Source organism: Thalia democratica, chromosome 9, assembly GCF_965202585.1.
Source record: "Thalia democratica chromosome 9, ktThaDemo2.hap1.1, whole genome shotgun sequence".
Classification (NCBI taxonomy): Eukaryota; Metazoa; Chordata; class Thaliacea; order Salpida; family Salpidae; genus Thalia; species Thalia democratica.
In genome coordinates, this window is record NC_139173.1 from 36,592,202 (window position 1) to 36,607,208 (window position 15,007).

Sequence of the window (15,007 nt, forward strand, 5' to 3'; positions counted from 1 at the left end):
TCGTACACCACCGAGGCGTACAAGAGTAGATCAAGTATTCAAAAGGAAGTTAATGTAAATTAAGTTATCACCTGTTTATTACTAACAAGAAAAGTTAAAGTTTAATAGACTGTAAAGTCTCAATAAATTTGGTAACACGATGATATTATTGAAATACAGTAAACAATAGAAATCTAATTCAAAATTTATTTATATGTGATTGAACAGGATATTGTACACTTTACTTTAGATGTTTAGCTTAATATTGATGCGTTACTCAAAGCTTTTACATGTAAAAAGTTTGTGTTAAGAAATTGTTTTTTCAGGTTAAAAAATTCTACCGCCTACTAAGTTTAGAATGTTATCATTTTAGAACGGTCAGAAATGGTCGAAGAAAAAAATAAATATATAATATTGGTTTATTTAATTAAATATAAAAACATAAAATTAGAAAAAAAATACTTGTTTGTATTAGCATTGGTTCTTCAAGAAAACATTTAAGCACTTTAATTGATTAGCTTATCACTATCAATATTTTTTTTCAAAATTAAGTCTTTAGTTTTAGAACATCAATTTTTTATTTAATTGCAGTTTATTAAATTAACTTTATCATCTTTTAATGCATCAAAAGAACCAATGTCTACACTTTGAAGACCATTGGTTTATAGACTGAATCTTAATCAGACTATTTGCAGACTTTGAAAAAATAAACTACTAAGATTAATAGATGCAAAAACCCTTTTACATAGTTAGAATATTATATTTACGATTACTTTTATTTCTCTGTTACTATGTTTTATAAGGTTTTAAGTTTTTAATATTTATAATACAAAACAAGTTTCGATATGTTAATGAATTTAATTTTAGCTTATAGTTTTTTTCTTTTTATAAAAGTTGACTTAAAGACTGCTAATTGCTTTATTTAGAAAATTTTTTGTTAAAATTTATAATTATGTTTACTTAATATATAAAAGGGCGGCAAACTGCCGTTCAAAATTTGTCATCAAAAGACTTCTTGTCGTAAAAATTTTTTAAATAGCTTTTATATATAAACTGTAACATACTTGCGATAGTTTGTCGTTATCTTTTATAGTAAAAGTACAAATCGACCCTTTAGTAAACCTCTCAATATAGTATATCAAAATAACGAAAAACTTTATTATGTTTTTATAAACTTAAATAACTGTTTGCACTTGAAGATGTTTTTAAAAGATTGTTTAAAAGACAAAATTGTAGCTAGATGAAAATTTAATGATTTTACTTTAGAACTAAAATAGATATCTAATGGGAAAAACTTAAACTAGTTTAAAATAATCTGTCCTATGCACTGTTTGTTACATATAACAAACAATTTTTTGAATTTATTACTTACAAACTTAATAGAACTTTTTCTTTTCTAATATTTGTAATTGTTTGAGTAGAAACTAATTTTTATTATACCTAGTAAAAGACTTTAAGATAGTAAAAAAACCAAAATTTTATCTAAAAAGACTGTAGTTATTTTTAATATAAAAAAAAATTTAACTTTAGTATTGTGTTTTACAAAACATAAAATATGTTTTTTACTGGATAATTATTAAAAGTAGTAAATATTAAAAAAAAATAGGACTTGTTATTAAACTTAACTTAAATTAAATAACTAACTAAAACAAATAAACTATAACATTAATAGTTTTTTTTATCTACAAAAAGCTAAACAAAAAGAAAAAAACTTGCAATTTAATTTTCAAGCATAACTATCTCTTAAAAATATTTTCAAAAGTATGTTTAAATTCTTGTATTTATTTCTATTTCATTTTAGCGCCTTATTTTCCTATTCATAAAACATTGTTATTTCAATAAAAAAAACTTGCTATAACGAACAATTAATAACAATTACTACAAATTGAAAACAAACTACTTGCTCCTATATTTAACAAAACTAATGGACTAAAAAACTCAAAAAACAAGTAAATTTGAATAATAAAAACAAATCAGTATCGTACTGATGTACACTTAATATTTTGATTTCTTTTATTTAACTTACCGTTACTCTCGAAGATAATATAAAACAGTTTCTTTATGTTATTTCTCCCTTACTTTGTTATAATGAAATAAAATTTATTTTATATTTTTTTTAATTATGTAAATGAAACTTTAACTTAATATTTTAATTAAGCGAAATTTTAGCTAAACATATTAAACGTTTATGTTTATATTTTGTTTTTATATTTAGAGGCTATAAAAAAATAGATATTGACAATCAATTATATACAAAAACTATTTATAAACTTTTAACATTTTTTAAATATAGCATTTCTAAAACTTAGTTCATAGTTATTTGTATCGGCTATTGACCGTTAAAAAATTAAAACAAATTCAATGAGGTGTTTGTCAGAAAAATTAGAAAAAAAACGTTTATATATATGATGTGAGCTCTATATGAGTTATTATAAAAGTGTAAACATCTGTTAGCAACAACAAAAAAGTCTTAATAAAACATTAACAAATGTATAACTTAAAAGTTTTAATTTGCACTGAAATAGTTGAAAAAAAAGTAATAAACACAGTTAATAGCTTAAATATTTAATAATAATATTTACGGGCTTTAAAGAAGTTTAATTGATATAAATAATTAGAAATATTAATTGAAAAAACCCTCTCACATGTTAAATTCATAATGCTATAGTTAAGATAACTCTTGTAAATGCAATAATAACTTTGATTTTGCGTAATTGTAAACAATTCAAATGAGGAGAAAAAATGCACAAGCTTTCATAACTTTTTATTTCTGCTTAATTCAAATTCTAACAAAACTATGCTATGCTAGTAAACAAAAATGTATATGATTAAACAAAACTATTATACTGATTTTTGTTTTACTTTTGTGTATGGTTTAAAATGTTATATATAGAAATTTTTGTTATTGTAAATAAATATTCGTTTAATCAATAAGCTTTATACTGTTTTTGATTATATTTCTATTAATAACGTCAGCAAAATAAGTTTTATATAAAAATACTCACTTACCTATAAACATGTCCTGCTATTAAATTATTTAATCTAAAAAAAAAATTTTCTCAAATATTATATTAGTGGATTATGATCAAGTTTTTTAATCAGTTTGTTTGAGAGTAAACACTTTTTTTAATTATAATGATCATAAAACTATAAATTTTAAGTATAGGGTTATACTACTCAAACCTTTTTACAGATATTTATAATAGAATAATCTGAAACTGTTTTCAACAGTATACAAAAAGTTTATTTTTACTAAATTTTGAAACAACTTTACTTTTTCATTGAATAGGAATTGAGGCAAAGTTAGTGTGAAGCGGAAATATTCCTTCGTTAAGGTTTATTTTAAACAATGAATTTCTTTTAATATGATTGCAACTATTCATAGAGAAATAAAATAATAAGAACGTTGTGATTGGCGCAGTTTTAAACTGTAGTGGTTATAACTTGTAATAATTGATCTTTACTTAATAAACTTCTTAAAACTGTTTTTTTTTTTAAACAAATCGTATATGCTGCATTTTGTTGAAATGTTGTATAAGGCTTGAAATATTGTTTATAGCTTGCATGTTTAATATTAAATCTATTTTGTATATTTTAACAATATAAAACTTTTATGAATAGTTTGATTGTAAAGTTTTAATCTTAGAAACTTAGTTTCATATAAAAACACTGTTAGGTGTTCTTAGATAACTTTTATGGGATTAGTTCAAAATAAATTAAAATAAAATAAATATAATTTTAATAACAGGATGTGTTGCTTCTTAAAGTTCGGGTGATAAAAAAAGTTTACATTTGAATTTTTACCGATTTCGAGTAAAATTTATTCAGAAACTAAAGTGACGTTGAGGTAAACCCAAAACCCGTACAAACATATATAAATATAAAATTAGAGATAAACAATAGTTTTCACTCAATTTCATGATAATGAGAGATCTTTTTAAACGACTAAATGCCGTATAAACATTTTGTTTTATATATCGCAACAACAAGACGTATTAAAACTTTTATTAAAATGAAAATACTATAAATTTTACTTCTATTTCATAATCCAGGTACTTGCAAATAATACCATTTTAAATTGTGCATAGAATTTATAATTTTAACGATTCTTTAAAACGCACATACCATTTAAACTAAAATAGTTTTAATCAATTTTTTTTTTCAAGTAAGGCACATTCATCATATAAACTTAAACAAATTTAATCAAAAAAAAATTTTTATTTATTTTTTTATTTTTGTTAATTGACACACATTTATCATATAAACTAAAACAGTTTTAATCAAAAAATCATTTTTTTTAATTTTTATTTTTGTCAATATGATGAGCTAAATTGAGTTAATAAACTAAGATAAAGATAAAAAATAAGTATTAGTATCCACTCACTTTAAGAACAATTACTATTTTCAGTATACTGTCATACTAAAAAGTAAAATTTTAATAACCTATTGTATGAAGAGAAGTTTGTATAGTTTTTAAGGCCTATTTGAATAAAAAAACTGTAAATTTCAATTCATTATAGTTTTTAGCGGCTAAATACCGTAAAAAAATAAGCAAATACCACTAAGTGTTTGAAGGCTGTAGTTGAAATTTACTTTAATTTATATGTAAACTGTACACGAGTGTTTGTGGTTTTAAAAGTATGTAAAATTTTAGTGATAGTAGAACATTTTTAATAATGTTTTGACATATATATAAGCTAAAGTTTTACTGTAACATTTGAAGAAAAAATTAACATAGTTTACAGGTTAAATGTTTCATAATACTGTTTACAGAATTTAAAATATTAATAAACTTAAATTTTTAGGACTATCATTTGCAAAAACCGTTTTCATATTTAATTTATAATGCTTTAGTTACGATAGTTCGTGTAAATACAATAAAAGTTTAAAATTTGCGCGAATAGCTAATGTTCAAATAAAAAGAGAAAAGTGCATAAGCGGTTTTGATTTATTATATCTGTTTATTTTTTATTTAACTGCAAAAATGATTATGTAATACAAAAATGTGTTAGATTAAAAAAAGATAATATGCTTATTTTGTCCGATTTATATATAAAGCTTATAATGCATATAAATATTTGATATTCTAGATAACTTTAGTTTGTTATATCAGCTAAAATAAAGATTAAAATATTTTGTTTTTAAACTAGTAATACTTTAGAAGAGAGTTTTTTAGATAAAGCTTGTTTATTCATAAGCATGTTCTCCTATAAAATTAATTCAACACATTACTGATTAAAATTAATTAATAGATTTGTTAATATAAATCATTAGTAAGTCATAATTTTATTTTTTAGATTTATATAAAAGTTACTATTTATTTATTGCAAAGTAATGCATAAAATTTTAGTTTAAGTTAGTTTGTAACATTCAAAAATTTTAATAGTACTTCATACGAAATAAATATATAAAACTGTTTTGGACAGTTTATAAAAACAAACATATTCAGTCTGAAAAGTTTTCTTTTACTAGGTGTAATAAAATCAATTTTATTTAAACGGGAAGTAAGGCAAAGCTGAAAGTGAAGTTAAAAAAAAAACGTCTTTAAAAAATTAATTTTTGAAAATTCTCCTAATGTTATTAAACGCATTTATAAGGAAATCAGATCGTTTGAACTTTGTGACAATGTGCAGTTTTAGACTTTAAGTGTTATATTAACTTGTAGTAAATAATGTATTTTGATTAAACTTCTTTAAGTAAAAAATGTTTTTAACAAAAAAAATGATATGCTGCTAAAAATCTTTTGTGTGCTCACTATATATATATAGATGTTTTATTTATTTTTGTTTTGTTTTTTATACAAATATAACAATTTGTTCGAAAATTGTGATTATAAACTGATAATATTAGTAAGCTAGTTAAAAAATACATTATTAGTTGATCTTAGATTGTTTTTATTTTATAAGTTCGAAGTTAATTTAAAAGAACAGAAATTAAATTGTTGTGTTTAAATTTCGTTTTTATTAAGTAAAGTTCAAAATTATATCGAAGAAGATGAATAAAATTGTTGTATTTAAATCTCTTTCGTTTTAACATTAAGAAATAAATTACAAATTAGTTCATGTTCGAGTTTTTATCGAATTCGAGCGAAATGTACGCAGAAACTAAAGTGACATTAATTTACCCACAAATTCTCGCAAACATAAGTTAGTATAAATTTAAAGCTAGCTATTAGTTTTCAGTCTATTTCATGATAGTGAGTTGACATTTTGAACGGCACAGTCAGTGCCGTATACATACTTCGTTCTAAATTTCAAGCTGCAAGCTAGATTAAAAGTAATACGAAAATATTACAATGTTTAATAATAGTAATCAAGGTACTTTAAGATAATACCACCTTAAAGACGTATTTGAAATTGGAAATTTTCAAGAATTAGCACAAAAAAACAAATAAACTTTAATAAACCAATAAATATGATGTTAAGTTTTTTTAAGTAAAATTATTAATAATATTTTAATAGTTTTACTTGCGAAAATCTATGAAAATTTCGAAAAACTAAAGTTTTAATTGATATGCTAGTTTCTGATCTTTAAAAATTTCAAATAAAATTTGACTAAACTTTGTTTTTTATTCTGTTTATATTTTGATTTTGTATAGATATTAAGTGAATAGGTATCAGTAAGATTTACTGCATTTAATAAAAATTAAGTATTTACATTTTTCAACAAATTATGATTAAAAACTTCACCTAAAATAAAAATTTCAAAAATAGTAAAGTAAATAGTTCCAATGGATACCTAGAAATTACTGTAAACTTGCATAGTATGTTTCTAATAATTGCATTCTCAAAAAGTATCGATAATAATCTATCATCAAACTTAAAGCGGTACAGGGTTGCTTCAACTTTATTTTAAAAATATTTGAAAACTATGTTGTAAATTCTGCATTCAGACTGCTTAAAAATAGACTACTATAATCAGTTATATTAGGAGGATATACCTTTCTAACTGTATGTTAGTTATGTAGTTTATCTTATTTTCTAAAAGTTATTTTGAAAATTGATCAAAATTTAATAATGAACAAAGTAGATTAAAAATATTTAAGAAAACAAAATAGTTTAAACAATTAAACATTAAAAAAAATCATGGGCGAAGGAACACTTTTACCCATGTACAAAGACATTTTTTCACGAAGACACTTTTGCACGAAGTTACTTTTTTCGTGAAAAAGTGTACTTTAAAGCATAATTGACACCAATCCTGATTTTTTTGATAGATTTATATGAAATTTAGTAGTGTTTAAAATTAAGATTAACAATAAAATCTCATATTTTAGTACTAAAAAAGAACTTTTACAATACTTCAAACGATAAAAAATCTAAAACTTATTTTGAAAATTTACAAAAGTAAATAAACTGTATTTTAAAAAGTTTTTCTTTAATTAAGTGTAGAAATAACTTTAATGTTTTTTTAAACAAGAAATAAGACGAAGTTGAAAAAGAAGTTAAAATATACGTATAAAAAAACATTTTCATTTAACAACTAAGTTTTCCTATTATTTTGTAGTCATTTATAAGGAAATAAAATAATTTTAACTTATTTACAATATGCAGTTTTAGCCTGGAACTTGCAACCCTCTATAAACTTCTTAAAACTGTTTAAATTCTGATTAAACAAAACTTCTATTTTGTATAAATAGTGTACATAGCTTTAAATATTGTTTATTAGTTTGTTGTTAATTTTTTACAGGCTCATGTTAAAAACAAATATTGACATTTAATTATATAAAGACAAAAAATTAAAATTTTTAAATACATTTTTGATATAAGACTTGCACAACTCAATTCAAAGTATTTTTTAGCGATCAAACACCGTTTGAAAATCAACAACAAATTGAACAAGATACATGCACAAAATAATCAAGAATTTTTATTAAATGTAAGCTGTATACGAGTGTTTGTGATTTTAAAAGTATATAAAACAACTAATTATATTAAAAGGGTTTATCTAAGTTTAGCTAATTTAAGATATCTCGTAACATTTTTATAAAATAGTTTATAACCTCAATCTCAAATAGACTGTTTGCCTGTTTGTAGACTTTTAACTTTCAATTTATCATAAACTATTACGATTACTATATTCAAAACACCTTTGCGAAAATTAAAACAATATGCAAAAAATATAAAAATTTGTGCAAAAATGCTGAAATTTTAATGCTATCAATAGCATTGATCTTGTGTATACAATAGAAAAATAGATTTTGTAAGACTAATTACCGTTTAAGTAACCGGGTAAAATGCATATTTTCCTAAGTTTTTAGTACCCACTTAACTATTAATGTAAACTGCTAAATGTAACTTTTGAAGTATACAAGATATTTTGATAAACAAAACTTATAACCTCCATTTTTTAGTTTTTCATATCGCTAAAATATTATATACAACAATGTTTTTAATTGTATATTTAGTGCTTTACTAAAACTACTTGAAATTATATTTGAAACGTCTCGTGTTATAAGATATATTTGAAAAGAAATAATAGTTGACTTATGTAGATAAATTGTTTTATTGACAAAAAAAGTTTTTCAAAAAAGTCTTATTATGAATAATGATCTCATTTTTAAATATATTTAAATGAACCTTTCTAATCATCTAAGTTAAAATTAAGTATCATTAGCTCATGTTTTTAGTTTAAAATATTTGTATATGTACGAGTAAATACAAAAATATATTTAAGAGTACCTCTCAAAATTTTGTCAGCAAAATTAAACAAGTTCAGTCTAAAAAAGTTTTTTTTAACAATTGTCATAATAACTTCAAAATTTCTTTGAATAGGAAGTAAGGCAAAGTTAAAAGTGAAGTTGAAATATACCTTCCTTAAAGATATACTTTTAACAAAGAATTTCTTCTAATATCATTGCAATCATTTATAAGGAAATAAAAAACTTCAATTTTGTAATAAAGTGCAGTTGTAGACTGTAGTGGGTGACTTGAATTGAGTACTCCTATCTCAATACTTCATAATCTTTAATTTAATCTTTAAAACTTCTTAAAATCACTTTCTTTTAATTAAACAAAAATTTTGTGCAAATATTTTTTAAACTTTCTTTTAAGTTTACGAAAGTTTAAAAAGCTTCGAAAAAGTTTGAAAAAACTTTTTTGAAACTTTGCAGCTTTCTAAATGTTTTGAAATTCATAGTGTATATGCATAACATAGTTGTTATTAAAATTTTGTTTTCACATAACTAATTACATGTTTCACGACCAAAACTAAAAATTCAATATTATTTATCTTAAGCAAAAATTAATTCAGTTTTAAGTTTTATACAATTGTATTTTCAACACTTATTCCACGATTATACAAAATTTTAGCTCTCTTTTTTAAGTTTTACCTATTAGAAAATTTATAACTTTGTTTAGTTGAAATAAGCCGATTGTAGCTTATACTAATTATATTTTTTTAATTAAATTAAAATTAAATTAAAAACTTAGATAACGTAGTTAGTATTTTATGATATCTATATTAACTAAGTAAGCACAAGTACACTTTTAAATCGAAAACAAAATATTTTTTTTTTGAAGACTTTAATGGATAAGTTTGCTAGTTTTGAGTATTTTACGGTTGTTATATATTTACAACTTTTTTAAATAGTTTTATCAAGTTTTAAAGCTAAAAATCTATTAAAATGATAAGTTTTTAAGATATTTTTAAAATATTGTGTTTCAATAAAAACATTGCTAAAAACCAATAAGAATAAATATGTGATTCACACAAACTGAAGCAAACAGTTTATTTATTTGAGATATTTGATTTACTTATTTGATCTGTAAGATTTATTAAAAAGCAAGATAAATTTTTAAACAGCTTTTAGCCGCAGAAAAAATAAAAAAAAACATTTAGATAATTGGTATATAACTTAACAATAAGAACTATATAAGAAAATTTTTGAAAATAAAAATTTGATTCACACAAACGGAAGCAAACTGTTTATTTATTTGATATAGTTGATTTACTTATTCAATATGGTATTGTTTACTATAAAGCAAGATAAATTTTTAAACGGCTTTTAGCCGCAGAAAAATAAAACAAAAAAAAATTGATATATAACTTAACTTTTAGAACTATATAGAAATATTTTTAAATAACTTGTTTTAAACAAACAATAGTTATTTTTTAAATGTACTTATGAATTTACTGCAAATTAGTATTACTTTATAATTTTTAGTTTTACATAATTGTTCGGTTCTAAATGTCAATTAAATAAAAAATACGTACAGTTAAACTTAAATACCTATACCAAACTAGATGAATATTTTTTTTTTAACATATAATAATAATTTAGTAACTCATTTACAGTAAGTCTAAAGTTTTGATAGACTAATAAACATATCAGTGTAAAATTAAAATAAACAAAGTGTTAAAAACTCAATTCGAATGTTACCAAAAAAATATAGTAGCTTAAGTTGTTTAACAAACTGTTATTTTAAGAAATTTTTGCTAAAAGGATAAATAGAAAAACTAAAAAAATAAATAATAAATAAAAAAGGCGCACATTAAAAGTGATGTGCAAATACTTTGTCGCTTATATGTTGCAAATAAATATTTTTTCTATTAGCTTAGCGTAGTTCAAGGATTTTAAAGTACGCTCCTCTAAGTTTTAATTATCACATGTTTATTACCGATAAAGTATAATTTATAGTTTATTAGACTTTAAGCTTACACTACATATAGTTTAAAAACAATTGTATCACGATGATATTATAACAAATTGTAGTTCAATGAAAACAAGTAAGAAAAATGATAAAATGCTAAATACAAAATATAATTATATAGAATATACATGATGTTTTAAAGTTTATACAATATGATTAGCTTTGGAATTAAATCGTTTATCTAAGCTTTTAATAAATGAAATTTTTATGATAAGAAAATTTGTTCTTAGATAAAAAAACTTATCTTTCTCTAAATAAAGTTTATTATGTTTTCAGAATGATCAAAGATCGACGAAGTTAAACTAAAAATACAAATTGATTCTTTATTTATGAAAATTATTTTGAAACGCTAAAGTTAAAAAGACAAAAAAATAAAGATTTTGAAATAACAATTAGTTTTTAAAAACATTGAAATGCTGTAAATGTAGAACATACAGTTATCAAAATAATAGTTAAATTTAAATTTAAGACTATTAATGTTTTGTTGAATCAGATTTTCATAATTTACCATCAGCATTTCTTAATTAAAAAAGGCTATATCTAGCTTTGAAAAAAAAAAAAAAAAAATTTCAATTAGACAGATGTTTTCTTGAAATAAAGAACTGAAAAAATATTACACATTTTTGTTAAAAAAAAATACTTTTTATGGTATAAGTCTACTAGCAAATAAAAATAAATCTGTGAATTGTTTTGAAAAAAAATTCATATAGAGGAACGCTAATTTTATCTCGCTAACAACTTGTAAGCTGAGTATTACTGTTTCTTATCTTTACAACTTTAAAACAAATTGAGTACAGTTTCGATAAAATCATTAAAGTTATTTTAAAATTGTTAAACTTTTAAAACTTGCAGATAACATTTCAGTTGTTAATTACTGTAGAGATGATTTTTTTTTTAAATTTTGTGGTATGTTTTTTATGGATTAAAAATGCTATGGAATAAAAATAAATACTATACTCTTAAGTTTTTTTTCTTTATACAATGTATTGAAGTTCTAATGTATATATTTTTAATCAATGACTTTATCAATTGTTTTCACATCTATTAGTTAAATTTAAAAATACTAAGTAGTGTTTTAAACGAACTACGCTGTTAATTTTCTAGCATTAGAGTATAGCTTTTATATAAATGAAAACGTTAAATTTGAAGCCTTAATTAGAATAGAACTTTAAAGCTGTGATATGAGTTTCGAAAAATATTTTTAGAGTTTGTAAAACTTAGTAATGTAGAATAATATTTTTATAACCCATATAAAAGTGCTAGATGTTAAACAAAAATCAAAAGAGGCTGAGTATTTTACAAAACTTGAGCAGTAAAATGATTTGTAGTAAAACAATAAGATTTATACAGAAGTAGGTTTAAAGACTCTTGATTTATTCCTAAAAGTACAGAACTTTAAATAAAACCAGTAAAAATTACTAATGAAATTTTTGATTAATGTTTTTTTGCGATCAATGAAACAATTAAAGATGAACTACGGAACATACGAAAATCAAAACTATTTTTTTGTATAAGCTTAATTTTTTTGTTGTTAGTTTTGGTTTAAGTTTAAATGAGACTAACAAAAAAAAAAACTTAAGCTTAATAAGGTGTCATTTAAAACTTGTCTAAAAGATGCTTGATTTATTTTTGTTCTAATGTAGTTTAAGTTATGTTTGAAATTGTAAGTAAAAGCAAACATTAAATTTAATTTATTTTTAATTAAATACAGTTTTGTTATCCTGAAATTATAACATTTTATCTAAAAACATTTAACTTTGTTTGACTTTTTTTTAACTAGTTCTTCTTTTAACCTAACTTATTGAAAATATGTTATTGTTTATATTTATTAAGCATTTTATTTATATACTTGATATATAACTTAACCAAATACATTTTTATCACTGATACTAAAATTAATAACAAAAGTTTTTATGTTAATTGAACTTATTAAAATATAGTTGTGCTCTGCTCTATTTCAGTAAGTATCAAACTTTATTTTGTTACTTCTCAATAACTGAATTGGAATTTTAATTTTAAATGTGCATTTGTAAGCTTTTAAACATTATAAAGATTGTTACAGAATAAATATTTTATGCAAAAATGTAAAAAAAATATTAAATGTTGTAAAAAAGTGTGCTAAAAACCAACATTAAAAAACACTTTCAAGTTAAATTTCAATGTTAAAATTAATCACTACTTAGAATATTTTTCTTATCTTATTCAACAATAAAAATCTATTAATCTCAATAATATATTCGAATAAAAATGTAATAAAACTTGCAATTTATCTCTTAATTAACTTTTGAAAATAAACTCCACTTCCTTATCTTGTACAACATAAATGAAAAACAAATATTAAAAAAGGGAGTAAATTTGAATGAAATATTATTTACAGTAATGAAGCGTTCAATGATTTGTTATTTAAATATACATATTTTTTTATCGAAATTTAGATGAGAGTAATTTAGTTTATGCCTTTTGCCCTGCAAAATAAAAAAATAAGATTTTCTACTCGACATTTATTGTATTTAATCTACTCATTTTTATATACCTATGTGTAATGTAGATTTAAGTAAAGTTTTTGTTTAATATGTCAAAAGTTTATATATGCTTTAACTAAAAAAATACCTTTGCTGCAATATTAAATATTCAAAATGTGTTATAGCAATTTTAATAATTTGATTAGTATAAATAGAACGAGCTTTTCAACTTAAGCTCAGAGGTTGGTATGCCAAAGGTTATATTTCTAAGGATTTGTATGAGTCTATTAGACCTTCAGGTTCTCAGTGTCCGAAACTGTACGGACTACCTAAAACTCACAAAGACGGTGTTCCAACAAGACCTATTTTAGATATGAGTAATTCTGCACAATATAATATTTCAAAGCTTCTAATCAAAATCCTCGAACCAGTTTCCAGTAAGTATTCCACTTTTTGTATAAAAGACTCTTTCTCGTTCGTTGAAGTCATAAGAAAAAATGCTTTTTTACCAAGTAACATGTGTTCTTTTGACATAAAAAGCCTCTTTACTAATGTCCCAGTGGATGAAACTATAAACATATGTTTAAATGAACTTTACAATTCTGGTCTTACAGCTCCTTCTATTCCAAAAGATGTTTGTCTTAGTATGTTAAACATGGCAGTAAAAAATGTTGAATTCAGATTTAATTCTTATATTTATAAACAGATAGATGGAGTAGCGATGGGTAGTCCACTTGGCCCTATTTTAGCCAACATTTTTGTGGGATACTTTGAAACATTGCTCTTTTCCAAGTATGAAAAACCGATAAACTATATTAGGTATGTTGATGACATTTTTGTGTCTTACAATGATGAATATAACATTGAGGAATTATTTAGCAAAATTTCGAATTTACACCCAAATTTAAAATTTACTATTGAAAAAGAAAAAGACAATTGCTTACCTTTCTTGGATGTACATCTGTTGCGTACATCTTCCGAGTTGCTTACCACTGTTTACAGAAAACCTACATTTGCTGGTCAATATATTCCATTTCAGTCATTCTGCCCTTTATCTCAAAAACTCGGTTTAATCTCTTGTTTGGTATTCAGAGCACACAAGATTTGCTCGAAAAAGTTGTTTGAAGAGGAATTAGATAAAATAAAAAATATTTTTGAAGCTCTTGGTTATCCATCGCATATAGTCAGAAAGACAATTAACAATACAATCTCAAAATTTGAAAAACCGGTTAAACTTGGTCCTAGAAAATGCCCTGTATATTTGAGATTGCCATATTTCGGTAAAGTAGCAACTGCTCTAGAAAAGACTGTAAAATACACTGTAAACTCCACTTTTAACTCTGTACAACTAAGAATCAGTCATGCTACAAGAAAGCCCTTAAATGGAATTTGTAAAGATTCAGGAAAAAAGCAAAATTATTTATATGTACAAGTGCCACTGTGACAGTGAGTACATTGGCAGAACGTCTCAAAGATTCCATATTAGAAGGGACCAACACGTTTTTAATTCCCTCAGAAGATGGATGGACACTGGTTTAAAAAAACCATCTAATAGATCATCAGCGATAGCTGAACACTTATTAAACAATTCAGATTGCGCAAAGAACTATAATGATAGTAACTTTTCAATTTTAAGTAAAGCTCGTAACGATTATCACCTTAGTGTTTTAGAATCTCTATTTATAAAAACATATAAACCTAAATTGTGTAAGCAACAATATGTTTATAAATCTAATCTTTATAAGTTGTTATAGATTTTATTTGAATTTTGTCGCTTATTTTTATTTTATTTTTAATGTTGCTTATCTTAGTTAAATTACTGATAAACTGTTTTATATATGCATTTATGAATTGTGAATGTCTAATTAATTTTGCTCAATTATGCTAATTAGTGTTAATTGATTTTTCTGATTT

General features: G+C 22.7%; 1 protein-coding gene across 1 annotated transcript; it reads left to right on the forward strand.

Moving 5' to 3' along the window:
• Positions 1–13,066: 13,066 nt before the first annotated feature.
• LOC145845233 (uncharacterized) lies at positions 13,067–14,537 on the forward strand. The gene is made up of 2 exons (XM_082952655.1): positions 13,067–13,072; positions 13,329–14,537. Exons 1-2 carry the CDS (start codon positions 13,067–13,069, stop codon positions 14,535–14,537), a joined length of 1,215 nt encoding a protein of 404 aa, XP_082808781.1.
• The last annotated feature ends 470 nt before the right edge of the window (positions 14,538–15,007 follow it).